Here is a 25,314-nt window from a genome sequence, read left to right on the forward strand (position 1 = left end):
TGAATATCTAAAAAAATTCAAAATGAATGAAGCTGACATAATGTGTCTTCACGTAGCCTTTGCTCTAGTGGGACAAGACAGACATCGTTCACGCATTTGGGTGAATGCAAGAAAAGAAAGGGAAGCTACGAGAACATCCAGAACATCCTTCCTCAGCTACTCAGTAAGGCATAGCTGCCTGGAGGAAGTGGTGCTCTGTGGTGGCCTACAAAGGAAGGTGGGGGGCCCCAATGCAGGAGGAGGTGCTGTGAGCTCTGAGGAAGAAGGCCAAAGAGAGCACAGCTCCAAGGGTGGTGGAAGGTGGTCTGAGAGCAGAAGGCACAGGCTCTCGGCTCGGATATTGGCATTGATACCAACGAGGATGACGCAGAGGAAGCGCCTTTGTCACTACAGGGAGAGTCCCAATAGGACGCTGAATGTAAAGGTGGGAGGGAAGATGTGAGGTGGAGAGACCCGGACCCTGGAGATGCTGTGCCAGTTTGAAAGTATTATGTACTTAATCCTGATACAATACAATAGGCTGGAAACTTTCAATGAGATTATCTCCATGGAGGGGTAACACACCCAACTGCAGGTGTGACCTTTTGACCAGATGGAGATGTGTCCCCACCTATTCCAGGTGGGTCTTGATTAGTTTCCTGGAATCCTTTCAAAGAGGAAACATTTTGGAGAGAGCCAGCAATGGCAGAACTAACAGAAACAACAGAAACCTCAGAGCTGACCAAGAGAACAGAGACATGGATGCTTGGAGGTGCTTGGAGCCCAGCAGACGTTGCCATGAGATGTTAAGAAAGCCAGAACCTGGAGAGAGCCAAGGGAAACCAAGAGATGAAAGCCAGCCCGAGAAGCAAAGTGAGGAGCCCTCAAAGGAACAGAGGCTGAAAGCAATGGAGCCCAGGAGCAGGGGACCAGCAGATGCCAGCCACGTGCCTTCCCAGCTGACAGAGGGGTTCCTGACCCATTGGCCCTCCTTGAATTAAGGTATTATTCCCTGGGTGCCTTAGTTTGGACATTTTTATAGGTTTAAACTGTAAACTTGTAGCTTATTAAATTCCCCTGTTTAAAAGCCATTCTGTTTCAGGTATGTCGCATTCTGGCAGCATTTGAGAAACTAATACACATGCTGTCCACATTTGGGCAGCGGGTGAAAGCAGGAGAATGGCCAGACCTCGCAGAGGGCAGTCCAGGTGGAGAGGAGCCTGGGCTTTGACAGGAGTCTGAGCAGCTCCCACATATGATGGAGCCAGTGGGGAGAGAGAACCTTGCTAAAGAGAAATAAAAAGTGCAGCCCTAAGGAATAAAGAGCCAGGAGATGGCACAGAGAGGGGAAGGTGGGAGCGAAGTTTCGAGAGGGAAAGTGCAGTGCACGCCACCTCCAGCCGATGTGGCACACCAAGTGCGAGGCTGGGAGCGCTGACCAGTGGGAGGGGAGAAGTGGGGTCTGAGCGCTGAAAGAATGCCATAGTCACAAGGAGAATATTCATTATTGTTTTGCTTTTTGCTTTTTTTTTTTTTTTTTTTGCAGGTGAGAGGTAGGGAGGCAACATGGATTAATTTAATTGCAATTTAAACAATAATGAAGAAATGGGAGGTTAATCAGTTCCAGAACAGGTAGAAGGATGACGGACCAGTGAGAAATGAATGAAAATTTAAGCACCTTTTAAGCTACTGTGGTCATGCAGCGAGCTGGAGGTGAAACCGGACAGAAAATGCTGCTTTCCAGGTGGCAGCTCCTTTTGTCCTTAGTGTGACGGTGGGACATGTGCAGGTGACCCCCAAGGAGAAGGTGGAAGGAGAGCCTGGAGCATGGGGCGTCTGTGGCGTTGTGACGCTTTTCTTCGGGAGCAGTTTGGGGCAAAGACCCGGGCCTCTGTGTCAGAGCGTTGCCAAGCCAAAGAGAGCAGCGGAGGAGCAGGAGGGGTTTGCTGGCTGCAGGTGAGGGCCAGCTCAGGGCAGGAGGCCGCAGGGGCTGGCGCTGGCCAGGCCCCGCCTTTCTGGAAGGAGCCCTGACCGGCGCTCTGGAGCAGCTCCTCCACCTTCACATGCCTGTGGTCAAGGCAGAACCCCAGGAAGTCAGATGGAAATGTCCGCAGGGGTCACGGCCCCCGAGACCTGAAGCATGGAGTGCCTGGAGATGCCTTCGCTGGGAGCTCTGGGAGCGCTTGAAACAACCAAGCTCCTTACCCCTAACCCTAAGCTAGGTGGACCCTGCCTGTCCCCTGCCTCAGGGAACTCGCTGCCAGTGCTTCAGCAGAGACGCACTCAAAGGGCTCTGGGGACGCGGGGAAAGAGCTCTGCCTCTTAGAGGTCTGGGGATTGGTACATGAAAGGATTGGGGGCAATAAGCCTCTTTCTCTTCTTCTATCAGAGCCTCGCAAGGGGTGACGAAATCACCAGAGGCCATCCCAGGATCTCCCCAAGTGGTCACGCTTCCTAAGAACACACCTCGGCTCCACTGAATTCCCCGAGGGCTTTGCAGACCTCCGAACCCCCTTTCCATGAGATGAGTGCTCTCCGGCCTGGGAAGGCCGAGCCCCTCTGTGAGCAGTACACACCAGCCAGGCAGCCTTGTCTCCCCCCCCGCCCCGCCATGTCCCTCCCAGGAGCCCCCAGACCATGCAAAAGCCCGGGTCCTGCAGCCTCGACGCTCTTCCCCTTGGCACCCAACCCAGCCCAGGGCTCCCACTCCCTCCCAGCCTCCAGCCTCGCGGCCACCCAGACCACAGCCACAGGCAGGGGCAGTCAGTGCAGTGGGCAACAGGCCCTCCCCAGGGCAGGAAGGAAGGCACACCCACTTCTGGGCGCCGGGTGGTGAGTCATCCAGGGGAGTCCACTCCCCCACACCGGACACAGGAACGACAGCAGCCTCCGCACAGGAACTGAGTTCAAAACTTCACCTGGAGGGAATGCTCACCACAGCCAGGGGCTCTTCTACATCCCCCTCCTGCCAGTCCCACAGCGGCAGCTCATCTCTAAGACCCTGTGCTCCGATGATGCCCCAGGGAAATGCCATCCGCTGCCCTCCTGGGTGTTCCCCCTGCAGCTTCCCTGCGACCACTGGGGGCTCGTCCAACACCTGGACCTCTTCCAAGAGAATTTTCCATTAAAATGTTGATGCCCACTTCATCGGACTGCAGCCCAGAGTGGTCTGAAGTTTTGGGAGGGTCAGGGGTTTTGTTTGGCACAGGGTTGCATCCAGGTCTGTGTGCTCAGCTCACAGTGGTGTTGAGATGAAACAGACCCAGAACCGGAATTTAAAGCATGGGGGGCACAAGGGGGCTTCCCAGAGCTTCCGTTACGAGTATGTGGCTCTCTGCGCGGGGGCGCTTCTCTGACGCACCCTGGTGCTGCCCTGGACCTGCCGATCCAGCAGCTGGAGGCACCCAGCTCCCCAGGGGCTCCAGGGGACTCTCAAGCCTGAGAGCCCGTTCCCAGGGCCACGCCTGGCCATGCCGTGCAGCCACGTGCGCCCTAAAATTGAAGGAGTCCACGTCGCAGTTGCTCACCCCCACCTCCTCACAGCAGTTGCTTTAGTTGGGCTCCGTCCAATGGGGGAAGCACTAAGGTAAAAAACAAACACACATTTTTCAAGTGGTGAGAGGAAGACTGGCAGAGGCCAGTGAGACCCGGTCCAAGGTGCTGGAGGCCGCATCCAGCAGCCATGGTGGGAACCCACTTCCTCCACCGGAGACGTACAGGCCCACAGGCTGCGTTCTAGGGCTCCTTGCCCCCCAAAATGGGAGATTTCCCGAATCCACTGCTGCCCCATTCGGTTGCCTGGAAATGGGGTTCGGTTTATTATGTCCCTTTGGCTGCCCTTCTAGGGTGAGAGACCTCTGGCTTCCGGACAACCGTGCTGGCTCCAAGCTGCAGGCGTCCATGGGCAGCGGAAAGAGTCCAGGCAGGGCAGAGCAGCTGTGGCAGGGGGTGGCTGGAGGGTGGCATGGTCTGCTGTCCCTGCCCGGACCCAGGGGGCTGAGAGGCCGGTTCTTTCCCAGGTCTGTGTTCTCTCAGGGCCGCGTTCTACCTATGTACCCTCACCCCAGCTGTGTCTCCCCCACCCCAGCTGTGTCCCCAGCCCCAGCCATGTCCTCCCCCAGAGCAGGTGCTGCCTGCTCTGTGCCGTTCACCTGCGAGCTCTGTGTGAGAGAGAAGAATCCTGGGCTTCAGGCCCCAGCCCTGCCATCACCAGAAAAGCGCCACTGCTTCATGTCTGCATGTCCATGTGACTTGGTTTAAACTCCAGTTCTCTGGTTCTAAAGGAGAAAGAAAAAGAGAAATTTGAAAAGCACTGGAGGCACCTATGAGGGAGCCTAGCCGAGGGAAGAGAAGGAACCTCCCTGGGCCCCTTGGGGCGAGGGCAAGCTGCCCTAAGCAGGGGGTCAGCAGTGAGCTGGCAGCTCGGCCACCCTCCAGGGCCACGCGAGTCCCTCTGCAAACAGCTTCTTCAGGAGCCCTACCTGTTAGGGGGCGGCACTGCTGGTCAGGGAGAGGCCCTGCTGGTTAAGGGGCAGCACTGCTGGTTAGGAAGAGGCCAGGGCTGAGTCCAGCACCACTGGAGCCTTCGGGGAAGTCGGGCAGGGAGGAATGTAGGCATCAAGGAGGCAGAGAAACAGAAAGCAAGGGCCTGTTGATGTCTAGATTTGGGACTTTTTGCTTCCAAATCCGTGAAATTCCTGTTTTATAAGCCACCTTTATAAGTCTGTGGTATTTGTCATGACAGTCCTGGCAAACTAAGACACTGAGTCCTTGGTGACTCAGGACCATCCACCCCCAAGCCCGCTGCCTGCCCATGCCCGGCCTTCCCCCAACCGCTCCCCAGCCCATCCCTGCCTGCACCCCCATGCCCACCACCCACCTGTGCCCATCCCCCTCTGTCCATCCCTCCCCCCCGCCGATCCTCCCAACCTTCCCTACCCCTCCCCGTGCCCACCGCCCGCCCATGCCCATCCCCTGCCTCCGTCCATCCTTCCCCCCGCCAGTCCCCCCATCCTCCCCATGCCCACAGCCCACCCATGCCTATCCCCCTCTCTGACCGTACCTCCCCCAGCCCCCCATGCCCACCTCCAGCCAGGTGGGGAGCCCCTGTGGGGCCCTGACCGTGCCTCGGGCTGCTCTCTCCTAGGCCACGGAGGGCTGAACCAGCTGGGGGGGGCCTTCGTCAATGGCAGGCCCCTGCCCGAGGTCGTGCGCCAGCGCATCGTGGACCTGGCCCACCAGGGCGTGCGGCCCTGCGACATTTCCCGCCAGCTCCGTGTCAGCCACGGCTGCGTCAGCAAGATCTTGGGCAGGTAGGCGCGGCTTCCCCGCCCCCGACACCCCCTCCGGCTGCTCTCCTTCACTCCCCACCTTCCCTCTGCCCCCTTCTCCTTACCCACTCTGAGCCCCCACAGCGGGAGGGTCTGCCCTCTTTGCCTCCTAGCCCCCTCTGGGGCTCCCGAGGGCTCACCAAACACAGGGATGTCTGCATCTCCGCTGAAAGGGAAGCTGTCCAGGCGCTGTCACAGGGCACCAGGGCGTTTGGTCGAAGGGCCCCGCCCAGGCCTGCAGAAGCAGGCTCGGATTTTGTGTCACCTGGTTACGGCGTCTGTAAGATAACCAGGCCATACTTGTGATACTTGTGAAATCCAAAGCCAGAGCAGCCCTGGTTGGCATCACCTGCACCGTCACTACGTGTCCCTACCTGCACATTTTCACGTGCATGTCATCTGCACTTCTCATCTGCACATCACCTGGGCCTTCAGGAGCCCTGACCTAGTGGTTCAGGAGAAATCAGGATCAGCAAAGGCTTCTGTGCTGACATAGCCACGGATTCTCATCTGCAAAACTACGTCCGTCAGAAACATGTTGCACAGAGGATCTAGGGCTCTGCAGGCCCAGAGGAGCTGCCCCTGCACCCACAGGCCCAGTGGAGCTTCCCCTGCACCCACAGGCCCAGTGGAACTGCCCCCTGCACCCACAGGCCCAGTAGAGCTGCCCCCTGCACCCACGGGGCTCAATGAGGCCGAAGGGGCTGAGCTGTCATTGTGGGAAAATTCTGTTTCTTGATGAAAAGCATGGTCCTTTGCTGGGTAGGATAGTGAATCCTGGCAAGGGCTCTATTCTTCCACAACCAAGAGAAAGGGGTGTCACCCTGACCAGCAAAACAGCGAGCGGGGACAAAGAGGAAGAGGAGGCTCAACCAAGCTGGGCTTCCAGACCCACAAGGAGGTCAGCTTCAACTCGAACTGGCCTGGTAGAAGGGGTTCCCTTCTCCAGTGGCCCGATGGAGAGCAAAGGTGGACCAGTAGACAGGACAGAGCCCTGCAACCCCAGCTTGCTTCTGGGTAGGCGTGAGGCCAGCATGGCCAGGGAGAGTGGCGACGCTGCAGCGAGCCACCTCTGAGGACCTGACACCACACATGGCGCTACGGTGCCCCACAGGGTGGCAAGTGCCGGAGCCCAGCCTGTGGGAAGACGGGGAGAGTCCGGGGCCCGGCAGCAGTGGGCTCTACTGGGACAGTAGGCATCCGAGGTGGCGCTGAGGGTGCGTGTCTCCCCTCCTCCTGAGACCCCGCCTGCTAATGTGGGCTTCTTGGGTTCTCTATTGGAGTAGGTACTACGAGACTGGCAGCATCCGGCCTGGCGTGATCGGGGGCTCCAAGCCCAAGGTGGCAACCCCCAAGGTGGTGGAGAAGATTGGGGACTACAAGCGGCAGAACCCCACCATGTTCGCGTGGGAGATCCGAGACCGGCTGCTGGCCGAGGGCGTCTGCGACAGCGACACGGTGCCCAGCGTCAGCTCCATCAACAGGTGGGGCAGGTGGGAGTGGATGGGGCTCGAGAAGCCAGGCGGGTGCCCCGCTCCTGCTGAGCAGGCCCTCGGCCCGGGCACCCTGCGTCCTGAGGCCATGTCTGCAGTGCCCTGCATCGTGCCCACATCCCCTTTCTTTTAACACAAAATCTCTGCACTGGTCATTTCCTTGCCACAAGGCCCCTGACCTGGCTCTCCCTCGGGCATCTGCGCATTCCTTCAGTCATTCCACTGCTCGCTCACTGCCCCAGCTGACCGTTTTCACACCCACTCATTAATTCAGCCGTAGTGCGCTGTCACGACCCTGTTCACAGCCTCATGAGGAAGACACATGGATCACGAAAGCCCACAACCCACTGCCGACGCCTAGGTCCTGCTGAGGAGGGGCCATGGGGTGTGAAGAGGCAGGCGGGAGGGGCTCAGGAAAGGCAGCGTGTGGGCGTGAACTGGTGACAGTGAAGGAGGTGCCCGCCAGGGGCTGAGCCGGCTCCTTCCTCTGACCTCGCAAAAGGGGCGCCCTCGACCGGCTTTAAGCAGGAGGCTGATGCGCATTCTAGCAAGTCCACTCTGCCCCCAGCAGGGGGAATGGGTTAAAAAGGGTAGAGGCGGCTGGGGGCCAGAGTGTGAGACGGGAGGGGCAACGGCACTCTGGAGCAGATCAGGAGGGGACGGTGTGACGGGAAAGGGGGGGAGCAGAGGGGAACCCCCATGCCTCTGCCTGGAAAGATGGGAGATGGGCCCTGGGGAGGGCCAGACTGAGGGAGTAGCCATGGGTTTGACTTTGCCCAGGTGGGGTGTGAGGTTGCAGGAATGTCAAAAAGGGGTTGGATCTGGGTCTCTTCTTCTCTTCCTCACAGAATCATCAGGACCAAAGTGCAACAGCCATTCAACCTCCCCATGGACAGCTGTGCGGCCACCAAGTCCCTGAGCCCAGGACACACGCTGAGTGAGTACTCATTGCACCTGCACATGCACGCCTCCACGTGCATGCACACACATGCGCACGCTGAGAGCTCACTGCATCCGCACATGCACGCCTCCACGTGCACGCACACACGTGCGCACTGAGAGCTCACTGCACCTGCACACACACACACCCACATGCACACACACACACGTGTTCATGCACATGCATGTACACAGGTACAGCTGGTAGGCCTAATGAAGACTGAGTCATTCCACTGTTGCAAAACTTCAACTGGCTCCCAAGATCAATCCGCGAGATATTTAGAGGTGGGAGGAACTTGCCCTGGAGGACTCACCCTGAGATGAGGCAGGGCTCTGTCCTCCAGGGGGGCTTGCAACCCCCAGAGTGGGCACTGGGCTGCGAGGCAGTCACACTCATGACCTGACTTTCGCCTCCCCTGCCACAGTCCCGAGCTCAGCTGTCACACCCCCCGAGTCGCCCCAGTCGGACTCCCTGGGCTCCACCTATTCCATCAACGGGCTCCTGGGAATCGCTCCACCGGGCAGTGATGGCAAGAGGAAGATGGATGACAGTGAGTGCTGGGCAGGCCGCGGGCAGAGACCCAGCTTCTGGCCAGCACCCTGGGGCGCTTCGCGACTCCCCACCCGGGGCCAAGGTCTGGGGGGCGGGCCGCACTGAGTGCTTTCCCTGCCCGGGGGCTCCAGGTGACCAGGACAGCTGTCGGTTGGGCCTCGGCCCCCAGGGCGGTGGGCCCCGCAAGCACCTGCGCACAGACACCTTCAGCCAGCACCACCTCGAGCCGCTCGAGTGCCCGTTTGAGCGGCAGAACTACCCAGAAGCCTACACCTCCCCGGGCCACGCCAAGGGCGAGCAGGTGAGGGCCTGGCACGGCCTGGGCATGGGAAGCTCTTGGGGAGCACGTGGGCTTGCCGTCCTCCCAGCCATGCCACCTCCTTCCCGGGGGACCCCATCCCTCAGACCACCGCATCCTTGCCCCGCTGCACACACTGCCCCCTTCCACCCTGCTCCCAGCTTCTCCAGAGGGGTGAAGGCACAAGGGGTTTCTGAGACACAGCAGCATCTGATACACGGCCATCAGTGCCCTGCTGACACTGATGCCCTAACGAACCACAGACGAGGGACTGAGGAGCCCAGAATAATGACTGACTGAGAAGTTGCCAGGCAATTCCCAGCTCCAGCGCTCAGGGTGGGGAGCACAGGTTTAAATGGTGGGCTTCTGGGATGAGCTGGCAGGGGGCTGGAGGCTCCACCCAAGCCTGAAGACCCCTAGCTGTGACAGACCTTCCAGGTGGCCTCCCCTCGCTCCAAGCCCTAGCCAAGGAGCTTCACACGGGTCAGCTCAGGCCCCCAGGTGTGGCCCACGTGCCTTTACGGTCGGAGCAGGACAAAGCCTGAGGTGGGGAGCCACCAGGCCCATGCTGCAACAGTAGCAGGGGCCACCTGAGTCCCCACCACTGGGTCACCTGTTCTGCCACAGTGCCACTTCCCAAGCCTGGGTCCATTCCCAAGCCCTGCGGGCTCTGTGGGCTCACCAAGCCCAAATGGCTCCAGGACCTGGAACCGCAGGGCCCTCAGTGGCCCCCAGGCAGGTGTGGGGCATGGAGTGCAAGCCTGCAGAGCCCGCTACCTGCTGTCTGTGCTGTGCCCACGTGGAGACTGGGAAAAGAGCTGGGAGCTGCCCAACTCTTCGTCCTCGGGATGAGGAAACCGGGGCCCAGCAAAGCATGTGATGGTTCGTCCCTCTCTTCTTCATTCACGGGCCTGCACTGGAAGCACCTCTCGCCGGCTGCCCTTGTCCGGCCGCTGCTGTGACTGGCAGCTTGGAAGCCCGAGAGGAGCACAGGTGGCCACCAGGTCACTGCCTCCTGGGAACAAACACAGTTCAAGGATGTGCCCCTGGCCTCATCTCTGGCCATCTCACGGCCAGGCCCCGTGAAGCGTGTGCAGCTCTTGTGCCCTGTTTTATAAGCAAAGAAGTGGGTCAGCAAATGGGGACGTGAGAATGAGAGACCAAGCATCAGCAGCGCCTGCCTCCATGCAGTGCAACCATGGCCCCCATCCGTCCACCTCCTGCACCATGCCTGGGTCCCTGACTGCAGCCTTGGGCACCTCCCAGTCCCTGGAGAACACCTGCATTCTGTGACACGCACGCACCCTGTGGGGTGCTGCAAAGCCAGCTGTGGCCGCACCCCACTTTTAAAGCACCACACCCATCTGCCCCACTACAGTGTCTGACCAAGAGGATTCTTTTCCTTTTTTCACCAAATTGCCTGGATCTTAGAACAGCTATAAGATTTTGAATAGATATTATGATATCCAATTGACCGACCATAAGATACTTAAATTTTTCTTTCCCTGACACTCTAGAAATTAGATGTTTTGTTCAATTTCATTAAGCCAGGTCCTAAATAACTCCACCCTTCCTCGAAGTGGCCCTGCAGATGGCAGAGCTGAGCAGCATTTGGTCAGTCATTGCCCTGGTGGCCTTCAAAACGCCCTGCAGCTTCCACAGTGCTAGCAGCAGCTGCAAAGGGCTGCAGCACCCAGGAGAGCTGCTGGGCACAAATCGAGAGCACTGATGGCCTCTGTGGTGGCCTTATGTGACCAGTCAGCCTTAATTTCAGTTTTGCACAGTTCTTGGAATAGTGTATTTATCCTGTGTGATCCTGTGTGGTGCATGTGCACACGTGTGTGTGCATGTGTGTGGTTTGCATATGTGTGTGGTGTGTGCGTGCGCATGTGTGTACGTGGGTGTGTGCATGTGGGTGGTGTGCACGTGTGCTGTGTGTAGGCACATATGCTTACATGTGTGTGCATGCCTGTGGTGCACGCATGTGAGTGTATGTGTTTGGTGTGCATATGTGTGGTATATGTGCATGGTGTGTATGCATGTATGTGTGCATGAGTGTGGTGTGTGTATATATATGTGTGCGCATGTGTGATATATGTGCATGTGTGTGCATATGCACATGGTGTGTGTGTACACCTGTGAATGCATATATGCACATGCACCTGTGGTATATGCGTGTGTGGTGTGTGCATGTGCATATGAGTGCATGTGTGTATGTGTATGGTGTTTACATGTGTGTGCACAGGCATGTGGTATGTGTGCATGTGGTGTGTGTGCATCTGTTAGTGCATGTGTATTGTGTGCGTGGGCTGCACACATGTGTGATGTGTGTGCATATGAGTGCATGCGATTGCATGTATGTTGTGCGTGAGTGCATGTGTGTATGTGTGTGTGATGTGTGTGAATGCATATGAGTGCACATGTGTGGTATGTGTTAGTGCATGTATTTGTGTGTGCACACATGTCGTGTGTACATGTGTGCACATGCATATGAGTGCATGAGTGTGGTGTGTGTGCAGTGTGCGTACATGCTGTCTGGTCCCTGGGCAGAGGGCCATTGCAGGGGTGGTGCAAGCCAGTCTCGGCAGACAGTGTCTTTTGGAAGCAGAACCTTAGTGAACAGCTGTGCCCATGTCAAAGGAGCTGGCAGGGTGTAAATGAGGTCAGACTGAAGAGAACTTCCAGGAACATGAGGACAGACTCCCAGGCTGTCACAGAACCAGGACACTGACGCTCTGGGTCTCAACTCCACCCACAGAGGAGACACCATCACACACCCTGTCTGTGTCACAGGCGGCAGGGTGGGGTGGGGACCCGGGGACCGCGCAGGCAGAGCATGGGCTGCCAGCTTCAGGAGGCCAGGGCTCGTGTCTGTGCTATGGGAGGGGACACACTCCCCGCCCAGAGCCGAGCTGCCCACCAAGCCCTAGGGCATCTCCTCACACCAGCTTTCCCGCAGCCCACCCAATTCAGGGCTTTGCACCCCAGTAGGGTTCCGGATTCCGGGGTGTGGGAGGGGTCCCTGAGCCTGGGAAGACAGTAAACGGTTCGGCTGGCAGCTGGAGGAAGAGCAGATCAACCCATTCTGAGGGATTGGGGGTGAGGGCCACAGGATGGGGTGTGCTCCCCAGGTGGGCACGGGGTCCTCCGCCCTGCTGGGCCCTTGCGTGCTGACTGCTCTGTGTTCCCCAGGGCCTCTACCCGCTGCCCTTGCTCAACAGCACCCTGGACGACGGGAAGGCCACACTGACCCCTTCCAACACACCCCTGGGACGCAGCCTGTCGGCTCACCAGACATACCCTGTGGTGGCAGGTATAGGACCGAGACGCTCACTGGGCCAGCCCGACCCAGCTGCAAGGGCGGGCGGGCAGCGGACGGAAGGGCTTGGCTGGCGGCGCGGAGAGGCGGGCTGGACTGGCCTCGGGGTGCCCGAAAGGACGCTGCTCTCCTCGGCCCTGCGGGAGAGGCAGGCGCACTTGGGCAGCCGCTCCATGCGCACTTGCAGAAGGCAGAGCTCTCGCCCCTCCCTACCCATCTGAGAGACCCCCGCCCTACGCCCTCCCCCGCCCTCCACACCCCCTTCCCCACCAAGCCCCGCCCACTCCCACGCCTGCGCCCTCCCCCCCGGCCTCCACGCTCAGCAAGTCCCGCCATCACCATTTCACCGGCCCTGCTGTCTCCCACCTGCGCCCTGCACCCCTCCTCACCCAGCCGCGCCATCTCACAGCCCTCTCTCCTTGTTGTCTCCCTCCCCCGGCAGATTCCCACTCACCCTTCGCCATAAAGCAGGAAACCCCCGAGGTGTCCAGTTCTAGCTCCACCCCCTCCTCCTTATCTAGCTCCGCCTTTCTGGATCTGCAGCAAGTTGGCTCCGGGCTCCCTGCGGGGGCCTTCCCCGGGGCTGCCTCCGTGTACGGGCAGCTGGCGGGCCAGGCCCTCCTCGCAGGTACGACGAGGCTCAGGCGTGCAGGTGTCTCGGGCGGGAGGGTCCCAGGGCCGGGCACAACCCCTGCCCCGCACAGCCCTGTCTCCCATCACCCTGTTTCCGACGAGGTGCCGGGGGCACCAGGGTGCTGATGGGCCGCTCCCCAGCACTGGGCAGCAGGGAAACCCGGGGTCAGCGGAAAAACAGAGGACCAGGCTTTGGGGGAACAAGGCGTTGGTTTTTGGAGCCAGGTTCTAAAGTTGTTGCTGTTGGGTCTGCCCCACGCGGCGGTCATCGCGGGCTGAGGACCCCGCGCCTTTAAGCGCAGTGAACTCATAGACAATCCTGAGATGGGGCCACGGGCTCCCCACCGCACACCGCACCCACCTTCCGCGAGCTGAAGCGGAGGGGAGGGCAGGGGCCGCTTTTCCAGGCGAAGAGGTGGCCCCGGTCCCCGAGCAGGTCGCTGGCCGCAGGTGGAGCTGCCTACAGAAGGCCAGGCCAGCCGGGGGAGTGGCGAGAAGTGAGGGGGAGGCCCGAGGTGGCGGCAGGACCCGGACAGAAACCCACTGACTTCAGACCTCAAGTAATGAGACAGTTTGGGAAGTGGCCCTGGCGCCAGGACTGGCCGCAGAGTTGGGCAGCCTCAGTCCAAGCAGGAGGGAGTGCATTAGGCTGGCACTGTCCCCAAGGAGGGGGTGACACGAGAGCAGGCTGGAGCGCCGTGGGGGGAGGGCGGCCGGAGGCAGCCAGGCAGCCCCTCTGCACGGCTGGTACCGGCTGCTGTCCTGAAATGGACGCCTTGACGGGAGCAGATGAATGAAGCACACAGAGCTGCAGGGTTTGAGGCAGGGGCCCTGCCCCTAGACGTAGCTCCTGGAATGGCCCTCGGATTTGGACACCACTGCACAGGACGTCTTATTCGAGTCCATCAGCTCTCTCGTAACTGACCCTGCGTTTTCCATCTGTCAGGCACCTGGAATTTCTTTTGCTCTGTGTCTCCCACGTCTTATGCGGAAGCCGTCTTGGAAGAGGTGGAGGCAGAGGTCAAAAGTGGATTAAGAAAGCCTCGTGTGTGGACAGAGAGGCACCATTTAAAGGTCTGAAGTGAGAAAGAAAACATCGACTTGCAGTTGGAAATGTCAAAAGAGGGTGATGTCAGCAGAGATGGAACGTTTGTTGTGGCCAGGTGACTGAGGGAGAGAAACCTGCGAGCCAAGAGCACCAGAGCCAGTGCAGGGAGGTGGGGAGGGGAGGGCTGTGAGGAGGCGAGGGCAGGGCGCAGCACGGCAGGGCTGGCTGAGAGGACAGACAGACAGATGGCAAGGGGAATGGATGCATCGGACCTGCTGAGGGGGGAAGTGCAGTTAGGACAGCACAGGGCAAACCGATGCCCCCCCAAACCTCCTCCCTCTCCCCCTCCCCACCACCGTTTTAGGGTGTCGGGGGTCCCTGTTGGCCACCCAGCTGGGCGCTGCTGCTCCTGCTCAGCGGCCTTGCCCACTGCCCTTCAGGTCCCCAAGGCCAGGCCCCGCGGTGCTGACACACAGCTGGGAGCAGTGCAAGGCTCTGTCCACGCTGGGCCCGCGATGCTGGCGGGAGCTCTGGGCGTGGGCTTGGGCCACAGCGAGAGGACATGCCAGGAAGGGGGGAGTTAGGAGGGAGACAATTTCAAGAGACTGGGGGGCTGGAAACCCACCCAAGGGTGAAGAGGTGGATTTGAAGGGAAGGAAAGGAAGCAGAGGCGCAGCTACTGCTACGGAACGGCGCAGAGGAGCGAGTCTTCATCCCGCACCAGCTCAGGCGCCGCCTCCGAGTGGCTTCCTCAGACCCCAGCCTTCTGCCCCCAGCTCTGAGTGTCTGCCGAGGACCCCAGCCTTCCTTCTGCTTCATAGAACCTCCCCCGAAAGTCATTCCTCTCCCAGCCTAGCAGCTCCCAAGTGGAATTTCCAGGGCAACTATCCTTCTTGGGTCTCTGCTTCTCCCCATTCAACCAAGAAGGTGGAGGCACCAGGGTTTGGGGGGCAGTGGGGCTGCACCTCACATTCGTGCTGTACCCTTTGGACCCCATCCAGCTCTGGCCCGGCCATGGTGTGCTGCACAGGCTTTGCCTGTCTGGCTGGTCTGGGGGTCTTAGCTGCAGAGAAGACCTTCAAAGCACCCCCTCACTCCTCCATCTTCCTGTGGAAAATCACATTTAATCCTGCCAAAGAGCTTTCTGGGCTGCCATACATTCTCCTGGCCATCAGAGCAAGACAAGGAATTGAAAAAGGTCACACAGAGGTGGACATCAAAGGGGACAGATAAAATTGTTTGAATTCCCCTCCACCCTATGAATTCCTCAAGTGATGGTTTGCTGAAGCTGGTCTCCAGCAATGTTTAAGGTATTTACCAATTTTCCTGGGGTGCTGTATTCTCTTAGAACCCCACTCTCCAACCAGTCAAGACAGACCTGTGCCCACATCACCTTCTTAAAATCAGGGCCACACTGGAAGTAAGTCTGAGTGCAGAAGACATGGCCTTGGACACCAAGCTGTAAAAACAGATGCACAGACAAGGGGACACAGTTTGGTCCTTCTGCGAGGTCTCCACTGCATGGCTTCTATGACTTCATTTCTAAGAAGATTGCAAGGCTTTTGGCCTTACCCATGCACTTGAGGAATTAAAGCAGAGTTTCTTCGGACAGGCTCCAGTCTGGTGAGGTGTCTCAAACAAGCAGCATCTCCAGGAGGGCTCGTGGCACGGAGGAGCGTCAGGGGTCTGCTCTGGCATTTGACTCGGACACCTTTCACCCATGCTGAACGAAAACTGGATGACTACAGGAAGTCAAAGATTAAAATATCGGAATTCACTTTCCAGGAACAACTTGGGAGCTGTTGTTCCCAGGAGAGGAGCCCCATGGGACATTGTGGCCTAAACGCAAAGCTCAAGATGCAGCAGTGTTAGGGATAGAGAGGGGCAGGTGAGGGTTCAGGAGGGGCATAAGGGGCCAGATGGACATGGGAGGTGAAGAGGAGGCTGCACCAGGAATGGGGTTGCCACCCCATTCCACCCCTGTCCTGTGCGTCTCCCCATCTTCCACCCCTGTCCTGTGAGTCCCCCCGTCTTCCACCCCTGCCCTGTGTGTCCCCCTGTCCACTCCACCCCTCCTGTCCCCCTGTTCCCCCATCCAAGAACTGGATGGCCAGACAAGTCACCCTTCAAATGGGGCATTTTAAGAAGTGTGCTGGGGCAGAGCACAGCAGGGCTGACATGCGAGAACCCCGATGTGTGGGTTCCCTGCCAAGAACCTTGCGTGGGGGTGTCTGGGCTGGGTCCGCAGGACCCCGGGGCAAGGAGGAGGGAGAGGAAGCCACAGGTCAGATGGGGTCTGCAGGGCAAACTTCGCGGTGTTGAGGAGAGGCAGGCTCAGGGAATCGGCTCCTCACAGCGCTGCCTCCTGCCTCCAGGGCCGGGCGCCCAGCACCCAGCCACTTTCCCCAGGCCCAAGGAGTGCCCAGAGCTGCCATGACCCCTGGGGACCCCCTGCAAGGGGGTTGCAGTGTCGGCCACGCCTGTGCTGCCCCTTGTAGGGCCTGGGAGCAGGGCCTGGAGGGGCCGAGAGCTGAAGCGTCACTAGGCAGGAGGACGCAGGAAGCACACCCCAGCCTCGCTTTTCTGGATGAACAAAACGCCCATAAAAAGAGAAGTGGAGAGTCATAGACGATACACAGCTGCAAAGGCCGGGAGGACGGTGGCAGGGGGGCAGCCCAGGCCACGAGCCCATGCCCCGGATTCCTCGCTGTCTTTCCAGGGCGAGAGATGGTGGGCCCCACGCTGCCCGGATACCCTCCCCACATCCCCGCCAGTGGCCAGGGCAGCTACGCCTCTTCGGCCATCGCAGGCATGGTGGCAGGTAAGGGGCCGCCCGGCGGGGCGGGGGGTGCCAAGGGCGTGGGCCGCCGCTCCTTGAGGAGGCCTGGGGACCCCTCCCCGCAGTCCCAGCTCCTCACCGCCGCCTCTTCCCAGACGCCACCCGGCTCCCACCACTCAGTCAGGTCTGAGTTCGAATCCCCGCCTCGCCTCGCCCCTCTTCGCCCCTGTGCACTGGCGTAGGCCGCTGTGGGCCGGACACTGAGCTAGCCTTCAGCAGTCGGCGTCGTCCCGCTGCGGTGGATTTTAGTTGACCCCTTCTGTAGAAGGTGACTAGGACATGTGGTGCTGAAGGTGATCCAAACGTATTCGCCTTTACTCGCACACTCGTGTGCAGCCACTTCTCCGTGCTGGAGCCCTGCTTGCCAGTGACCTGCACGTGGGAGTGACCCGGGGTGTCTGCTCCAGGCAGGTGTGGACAATGGGACTTTCTCTGGAGGAGTCCTGCAGAAAAGACCAGCTGGCGGGGTGGAATTGAGCCGTTCCCGCCCTCAGGGCCGGTTGGGGACCTGGCGCATCTGGACAGGTGCTATGACCCCCGGGCCTGGACCGGCCACCCTGGCAGGGGCCCTGTGTGCCCACTGCTGAGGCAGGTGGCCTGGCAGGCCTGGGTGGGGCTGCTGTGCTCTCCCTGGGAACCTGCTGAGCTGGCACTTGTTGCTGCCTGGTTACCGTGGCAATGTGCTTAATGCAGCGTTGAAAATACAGAGCACTGACTCCTCTCTCCCTTCTGGCCCGCCCGCGCTGCCTTCCTCTTCTGGAGCGTGAAATGAGATTGGTCAAGATAAAAAAGGAAAAGATTCGGTTATTTTTTTTAAGAGTGTGGATAATGGGGCCTCTCAATTAAAATTGCAAGCACCAGCCTCCCTCCCCACCTCTCCTGCTGCCCGCTTAGAGGAGCAGAGACTAAAGTGCCAGGTCTCTCTTAATTATGACCTATCCCCTGCGTGAGGGGCTCCTGGGGCCAAGTCTGGCCTGCGAGCTGCAGCCTCTCCCCAGAGACCCTCAGGTTGTTTGCAGACAGACCTCATCCCAGGTGGTGCTGTGAAAGGAGTGGCAGCGCGCTGTGGAAGGGAGCTGGGCAGGCCCAGGGAGCCGTGTGCAGGCCAGCTTCCAGAAAACGCAGCTCTGCTTCAGTGTGTCACCCGTTCCCAAGAATTCCAGTGTGCACATGAATTCCTATGGAATTTTTTGTGGAAAAAAATACAAGTATCATTCGCCCATCTTTTAACCAGTCCCAGATCCCCCTGTTGACTGGATAGCAGTCCCTCCAGTCCAAATCTGTAAAGCATTACTTGATCACCAACTGCGCTAGGCACATAAAAGTGCCAGTGACATTCACTCACTTGTGGAAGGGAGGACCCATCCGTTTACATTTACTGCTGTTATTTCTCATTTAACCCCCACCATAAGCGTGGGCGTTTGGTAATAGCCAAATTTAATAGCTAAGGGAACTGAGGCTTAGGAAAGCAGAGTCGTGTGTGCAGGGTCATAGCTGTGCTAAGTGCGGAGGTGCTCAGACACAGGTCCTTTGATTTCCAGTTGGGACTCTTCCCACTAGGCTGCAGTGCCACACTCCACTACAGCGTGAGCCATGAGAAGCTGGGAACAGAAGCAGGACAGATGCAGGGTTCTTTTGTCCATTCATTTGCTCTTTTGCCTTCCTATTTTTGTGTTTCTGCCCCAGTAAGAGTTAATGACCCTCACAGCAAGTTCTAGAGTTGAATCTCCATCTGTCCATTTATCCACCCATCCATCTGTCCTGTCCATCCATCTATCCATCCAATTTTCCATCCCATTCATGCATTCATCTTTTCATTTTCCCATTCACCACATCCATCCTCCATTGTCCCTGCTTCCATCGTCATGTGTTCAGCCCCCCTTCACCCAACCATCCATCCATCCATTCTTGCACCCTCCCATCTGTCATACACTTTTCATTTAGAACACCCTGGTTGAGGGCACCATTCTGTGTGTGGTACCTCGGGCAGGCACCACTTTTCATGGGGCTCAGGGCTTAGTCCTGGAGGGAAACAGGCAATAAGTAAACAAATGAATAAACAATTTCAGATAGCGATAAGTGCTGTGAAGATAATACAATGAGATGATGTTGCAAAGCACCACTGGGAGAGGAGATGACCCCTTCGGGTGGGCTGGAAATAAGAAGCCCAGCTGAGGTGTTCAGAGTGGTCAGCCAAGTGATCGCCCGGGTCTGGGCAATTTTTCTTCAAGAAAGAGCAGGCTGTGTAAAGGCCCCGAGGCAGGAACCAGATTAGCACGATGGCAGAACAAGATGATGAGTTCATCTGGAGATGGTGGCTGCAGGCCAAGGAACTGGGCAGTGTGCAGATGCTGCCATCTTGACAGGTTTAAGAGAACTCAAGCTTCTGGGAGAGGTGGATTGTAGAGCCAGGAGACAAGTTAGGAGACGATGAGCGTAGTTCATGCGTGAGGTGACCGTGGCCAGGACTAGGGGCCGGCAGTGCAGAAGAAGAGGCCCTAATGGCACATTCAGGTGGCCCAGTGCATCTTGCCAGTGAATTGGCTGTAGAGATTAGGAAACAAGGATGACTCTTGGATCTGGGACTGGGGAAACTGAATGGATGGAGGCATTTATGTGGGAGCACGGGAGGGGATGAGGCTAAGTGGCTGGAGAAATGGAAAGTGCAAATTCTGTTGGGTCCTCGTAGGGCTTCACGTGGCATTTATATGAAGTCACAGGAGAACCCTGGTGAAGGGAAGATATCTCAGCTATTACACAGAGGTGTTATTTAATGCCAAGGCATTAGACAGAATCGCTAGAAAGAGAATGTGGATGGAAAAGGATAGAGAGCCTACAAACCAAGTCCGGGGACTTCATATATTAGAGAAGCCAGCAAAAGAACAGGCTGGGAGAGGCCGGGAGTGGGGAAGCCTGGACACAGGACCCTGAACAGCCTGCTGAGTGCATGAGTGGAATGCACAGTGCGGTTAGGGGGCAGCATCAGCCTGATGGGAAGGCAGTGGGGAGGTGAAGGCAGAGGCCATCGAGTAGAGAAATGGGTGGTCACCAGAGAGAATTGTGGAGGGAGGAGAGGGTTTTTAAAAGATGGAAGATACCAGAGAACGTTTGCAGCCTGCAAGGAGTCACGGGATAGAAAAAGAGAGATGGGTGAAGCAGCAGAGAGGGCCCCCATGTATCGCCAGGCCTTTGGGAGGGTCAGTGGGATGGGGTGCAGGGCAGAGAGGAGGTGAGGGACACTGGGCCTGCTATGTCCATGGGTAGGTGCCCCTCGCAGAGCCCAGCTTTCATGGGAATGGGCAGAGGGGTCTGCCTGTAAGTGAATGGAATGCGTGGCACGAGAGGACACACCATTCTGTCCCCCTCTCTTCCCTGCCCTTGAGCACTGGCAGCGCTTGGCATTGGATGCTGCGGGCAAAGCACAGGCGCCCCTGGGACGAGGGAGGTCTGGACACACAGCGGGCATGCCCTGCAGCGTGGGGTAGCAGCGAGCGCCCTGGGGAGAGAGCCAGGTTCGGCTTGAGGCTGCCAGGAAGTGGGGCTGGAAGCCTAGTTCCAGAGCAAGGAGCCCCCCAGAGACAGTCTGAGAGAGAGACTGAGTTTCTGGAAGGCTGTGTGGATGTTTATTGGCTCCCAGGGTTGGTGGGACCTCGCTTTGTAGACACCACCATACTTGAAGGGATAACTAAAGCGATTCCCAGAATTTAGAGTTAAAAGCCCAAAGGGCAAGCTCTGTTGTGGCAGGCCCTCCTCTCACCTTGCCTTTGTGTGTGTCTCGTCCACGGCAGAGTGGGCAAGTCGAAAGGGTGATGTGCTCAGAACCCCGGGCAAGCTTTGGGCTCCCGACCCGAGCAAGCCATGCTGGTCCCGGTCAGCTGTGTGGCTGATGTTTGGAGGAGCCCTTCGGTCATCCTGCTGGTGAAAGAGGGAGCCATTCAAGGCGCGGTGACGTGACATGCCTTGTGTAAACTCATGCCCTGAGCTTGCTTAAAGTGGCCGACTCAGGAGGGAACAGTGTCCTCAGAGCTCCCCAGGGCCAGCTTCCCTGAGGGCCTTCCCTCTCCTCCTTTCAGCCCTCAGCAGCCCCACCCAACAAGCTCATACTTAGGCCAGCTCAAAAGTGTGTGCATATATGCACACGTAGAGACACACACCTCCATACATGCACACATACAGACACACGCAGAGACTCACATACACATGAAGATACAAGCATACAAAGACATGCCCATACACACACACACACACATAGAGACTCACATACACACAAAGACACAGATACAGACACACCCACACACACATAGGCGCACACATACATGTACACGTGCAGAGACTCACATAGGCACACACACGGAGATACACATACATGCAAGCACACACACATATGCAGATACACACAGAGACACGCAGAGGCACACATATGCACACATATTCAAACATGCAGAAACACGCACATACAGATACACACATGCATGCACACAAACACATACATGCATGCACACAGGTACGTAAACACATCCATGCATGCACACACACACACATGCCCACAAAGATATGCAAGTGAGTCTAAACCCGTGTGTGCACACACATGTACCCGAGTCTACCCTTGACTGCTGAGGCCTTGGGCACCCCCGAAAAGGGCCTCGCACAGAGAACCCCCTTTGAATCAGGCCCTGCACTCAGAGCTGCAAGCTCGGATGGGGAGAGTCTGCAGGCCCAGCCTCCATATCATCCGGAGAATGGGCCTGCAGTGGTTCCTGCTCTGGCTCCGTGCAGGGCTGAGGGCCGAAAGTGGAGGGGCCTCCTGAGCACCCCCTCAGCCCCGCCCAGCCCGGCGGCCCACCTCACGTCTCCCCCGTGTGCTCAACAGGGAGCGAGTTCTCCGGCAACGCTTATAGCCACGGGTCCTACGCATCCTACAGCGAGGCCTGGCGCTTCCCCAACTCCAGCTTGCTGAGTAAGTCCCTCCCCAGTTGGGTGGGGCAACCCGACAGCCTTGGGGCCCCGGTTGGAGGGGAAGGCAGAGGCCAGGGGGAAAGGGCGCAGGGAGGGCCGTGAGGGGCCCAGGCACGGGCAGCGGGGCTGGCCGGTCCCCTTCTTTCCCGGGAGGGCTCAGACACCTTCGCACCTCGGCACTAGGCACCTTGCGCGGGCACACTGTGCTCCCCACGCCCCTGGTAGCTGCGCGTGTGGACGGCGCTTTCGGGGCAGCGGGTCCCCGGGAAGGCCAAGCCGCGCGGCAGGGGTGGCCTTGGGGCCGGCCTCGGGCCGCGACGCCCCGCTCCACCGGCCCGGCCTGCAGCTGCTCCCGCAGGCCTGGAACCCGCAGCTCGGCGGGAGGGGAAGGCCAGGCCGTGGGGCAGCGGGTCCCGGGGCGCGCGGGGACGGGGACGCGGCCTTCCGCGGGGCAGGCCCTGTGCGCGCCTCCTGACCCCGCCCCCCGCGCGCCCAGGCTCCCCGTACTACTACAGCGCCCCCTCGCGGCCTAGCGCGCCGCCCGCCGCCGCAGCCTTTGACCACCTGTAGCCGCCGCGGGGCCCGGGCAGCGGCCGAGCAGCAGGACGCAAGGGACGCCACGGAGGGCCCACGAAGGAAACTTATTTATTACACGGAGGCGACGCAGACCCAGCCTTGCAGCTTGCGCCCCACGTGGCTGTTCTCAGGAGCCGAGGACACCGTGGCCTCGGGACCCCTCGGGGAGGTGGGCGGCCAGGGACAGACAGCGCGCCACCCGGGAGGAGGCGGCGTGCCCGCAGCTGGGTCCCGCAAGAGAGGGCAGGGCCGGCTGCAGCCTGGGGGCTCCCCTGGCAGCGCCGGGGCACTCGCAGCCCACCCTGGCCCTGCGCCACGGGGAAGGCGCAGCACCCAGCAGCCGAGCCTGCCCTGCCTTTTCCGGCCCTTGCCTGGCTCCTCCCACGCTCCCTCCTGAGCACAGACAGAGGGCCGGGCCTCCAGCCAGAAGCTCCACACTGTCAGCTGACCTCCCCTTCGCCGACTCTCCTGGGCACACAGAAACCAGCCTGGTTCTGGACCACTGGATCGCCCTTCGCCTGCTGTTGTCCCCCACCCCCACCCCACTCCCGCACAGAGCAGCCTGGGGCCAGGTGGCCCTGGGACGGTGGGAGAGCGAGAGATTTGCTGGGACTCCCTCCCGCTTCTGCAGCCCAACCCCCCCCTTCAAAGAGAGCCTGAGACGCCCTGAAGCCCACAGGGGAGGGTCCCTCGGTGCCCACAGCCACTGCCCCAGGCCTGGCGTAAATGCTGTACATGAAGCTGCTGAGGGGGTTGTTCCCCTCCTTCGGTGCCACACTTTGGCTTCCAGGGGTCTCCCCTGCCGTGTTGGGCCTCTCTCCTTGATGCTTCCTTCTTTTTTAAACAGCCCGCCATTGCCACGTGACTCAATAAACCATTTCTGTCCCTTTCGGGCTCTGGGGTTGGTTAGGGCGAACGTGCACCTTGGCACAGGGCAGGGCACACAGGGGCCGGCAAGCTCACCTCGAGGCCGGAAGGGGCATCTGAGGCCCTGCCCCGGCCCCTCCTGCTGCCCCTGCTCCGTGTTCATGCCGCGTAGGCCGCTCACCTCCGCAACCTCGTTGCTTCAGGTCTGGGTGAAAGGGAGGCTGAGGGCGGCAGCACTGCCAGCCAGAGGCTACTGGGCAGGGGTGAACTGAGGTGGCCACAGAGCAGAGAGCAGCAGGAAAGCCACTGCTGGCCTCTCGTGGCACCAGGACTCCGGGCTTCTCAACCGGGATTAGCCCCTCCTTACACACCAGGAAGCTGATGCTCAGAAAATCCAGTGGCTGGCCCGAAGGGATGCACAGGGGACGAGCCTTGTCCAGCTTTCAGCCAGTACCATGGAGCCTTGTCAGGGCCCAGTGACGCAGCGCCAGGGGAGGCTGCCTCTGAGGGGCTCTGACTCTAAAGATTTGGCATGAGGAGCCCTGGAGAGGCCCGGGCTGGGGGCTGGGGGGCCTACAGGAGCTGAGGGACTCAGACGATGCCTTTTCTAGGAATTTGAAGAGGACTCTGCCCTCGACAGGGTCCTGGGCCCCTGGCTATGTGGGTCTGCCTGACCTCTGCAGTGGAACCAGCATGGACGGGGCAGGGGTCTGCAGCCTTGGCATCCAGCTGGGCGGAGCCCCGTAGGAGGGGGTCCTTGCCCTCTAGGGAGGAGAGAGGTCAGAGGCTTGTGCTCAGAGGAGGAGAACTGTCCCATCCCCTCTGGAAGGGTTCCTGGATGAGGGCTGCCTTTTAGTATCAGCGCTTCCCTCTGTGTGAGGCTCTTAGCACCTGCCGCCCTCCCTCCCCGGGAGCCTTGGGGACGTGCCCCAGGCCCACCTGCACATGCACCATGTCCTCAGAGCCTCTGGTGCAGCCAGCAGCCCCTCTGGGAACACTGTGCCCCTCACGAGTGGCAGAGGGGCTCTGGGCCTATGCCGTGGGTGACGTGTCCCCTTCTCTGAGGGGAGCCGAACGCCCAGACACTGTGCTGGGAGCCAGGGTGCCTGAGGCTGGGGGTCCGGCCAGCACCCACCTGGTGACCTGTCCCTTCAGCCCACATTTGGCTTGGGAATCAGCCAAATGTGGGCTGGGGAGGGGGACGGTTGAAGGGCTCCAGCCTTGGAGATGGTGGGGGAAGTTGGGGTGGCACAAAAGGGGTGTGCAGAAAAAGACAGGGGCCAGGTAGGGCAACTGACAGCAGGAGGGGATGACCCCCCCGGTCTGCAGACAAGAAACAGAAGGCCAGAAATTGAAGTTTTCCCCACCCTCCCAGCCTCGTCGTCCAGTCACAAGCCTGCCCAACCCTGTGCACACACCTTCTTCCAGCACTCTGTCCTTTGCGGGGCCTGGAGCCCTGTACTCAGTACCAGCCTCTGCCCTGCTCAGTCAGGGCACAGGGGGCTTTTCCGGGCCCCTCACCCCATCCTCCCTGGCCTCCCTGACCCTTTACACGGGGTCAGCTTCTTTCTGTTTCCAGAGCCCTTTCACATCCAGTTTTTTCCTCTGATTCCGAACGTTGGCCCCATTCTGCATTAGGGGAAACTGAGTCTGAGCAGTGCCTGGCCTTAGAAAGCCACTCAGCTCACGGGCAGAAGAATCCCAGCAACCCCTCATCTAAGGGCTGGCCTGGCTGGGATGTCTGGATGTGGACAGACCTCGGCAGAGACCGCGAGCCCCCCTCCCCCGCAAGCCATGCACGAACGAGCCCCGGGGCGGGTGAGCTGAGTCCATTAAGCTTTTCCCCACTGCTCCAGGGTCTTGTCCCAGGACTGTGGGCTCGGGAGAGGGGCTACCCACCCGGGAAGGGACGAGCCCCTCTCCCCAGCCCAGCCCTTAGGCCTCGCCCGTGATGCCACCCTCTTCCTTCAGCCCCTGGGATTCTGGAACCCAGGTGCCAGGGCGGCCCCTCACTCCCTCCTGGTCAGCATTTCCCTGGACAAGAGCCCTTTCTCCTGGCCTCGGGGCAGACCGGGCTGGGCCCAGCTGTTGAGAGGCGGCCTGGAGGTTTGGGGCTCGGGGGTCGGGGAGGCGAGTGGTAGGCTTTGGGCAGGAGTGAGGGCCACCTTTCCGCATCTGTGCCCAGGGCAGCAGTGGAGGCAAAGGCAGCCCACGGCTAGCCTTGAGTGAAGCAGACTGTGCAGTGTGGAAATTGGCTTTTCTGTGAGTGAGCAGCAGCGGCTGCCGCCTGGATCCCACCGGGGGCCCGAGTGGGCTGGGAGCAGCCGTGCGCTGAGAGCTCATTAGGGGTAAATCGGGCTAGTAGCAGTGCTCCCCCCACCTCCCCACCGCCCCCCCCCCAGCCTCCCCACCACCCTCGCCTCCTATCTGCCCCCCGCCTCTCTACCCCCCCACCTCCCCACCTCCCTACCTCTCCCGAGCCTC

The 25,314-nt window shown here is 59.6% G+C and overlaps 1 protein-coding gene and 1 long non-coding RNA gene across 2 annotated transcripts; one reads left to right on the forward strand and one right to left on the reverse strand.

Moving 5' to 3' along the window:
* Positions 1-1,537: 1,537 nt before the first annotated feature.
* Positions 1,538-4,780, reverse strand: LOC143660552 (uncharacterized). Its single transcript, XR_013164122.1, has 3 exons — positions 4,461-4,780; positions 4,131-4,256; positions 1,538-3,560 (listed from the first exon to the last, which is right to left on the reverse strand). It is a non-coding gene; the product is annotated as an uncharacterized LOC143660552 (long non-coding RNA).
* Positions 4,781-4,998: 218 nt separating this feature from the next.
* Positions 4,999-22,003, forward strand: PAX8 (paired box 8). Its single transcript, XM_077135118.1, has 11 exons — positions 4,999-5,074; positions 5,126-5,291; positions 6,596-6,793; positions 7,651-7,739; positions 8,167-8,292; positions 8,426-8,595; positions 11,785-11,905; positions 12,354-12,539; positions 16,312-16,413; positions 21,302-21,388; positions 21,884-22,003. Exons 1-11 carry the CDS (start codon positions 4,999-5,001, stop codon positions 21,955-21,957), a joined length of 1,395 nt encoding a protein of 464 aa, XP_076991233.1. The 3' UTR covers positions 21,958-22,003.
* Positions 22,004-25,314: the final 3,311 nt, after the last annotated feature.

This window comes from Tamandua tetradactyla, chromosome 17 (genome assembly GCF_023851605.1).
Source record: "Tamandua tetradactyla isolate mTamTet1 chromosome 17, mTamTet1.pri, whole genome shotgun sequence".
NCBI classification, from domain to species: domain Eukaryota; kingdom Metazoa; phylum Chordata; class Mammalia; order Pilosa; family Myrmecophagidae; genus Tamandua; species Tamandua tetradactyla.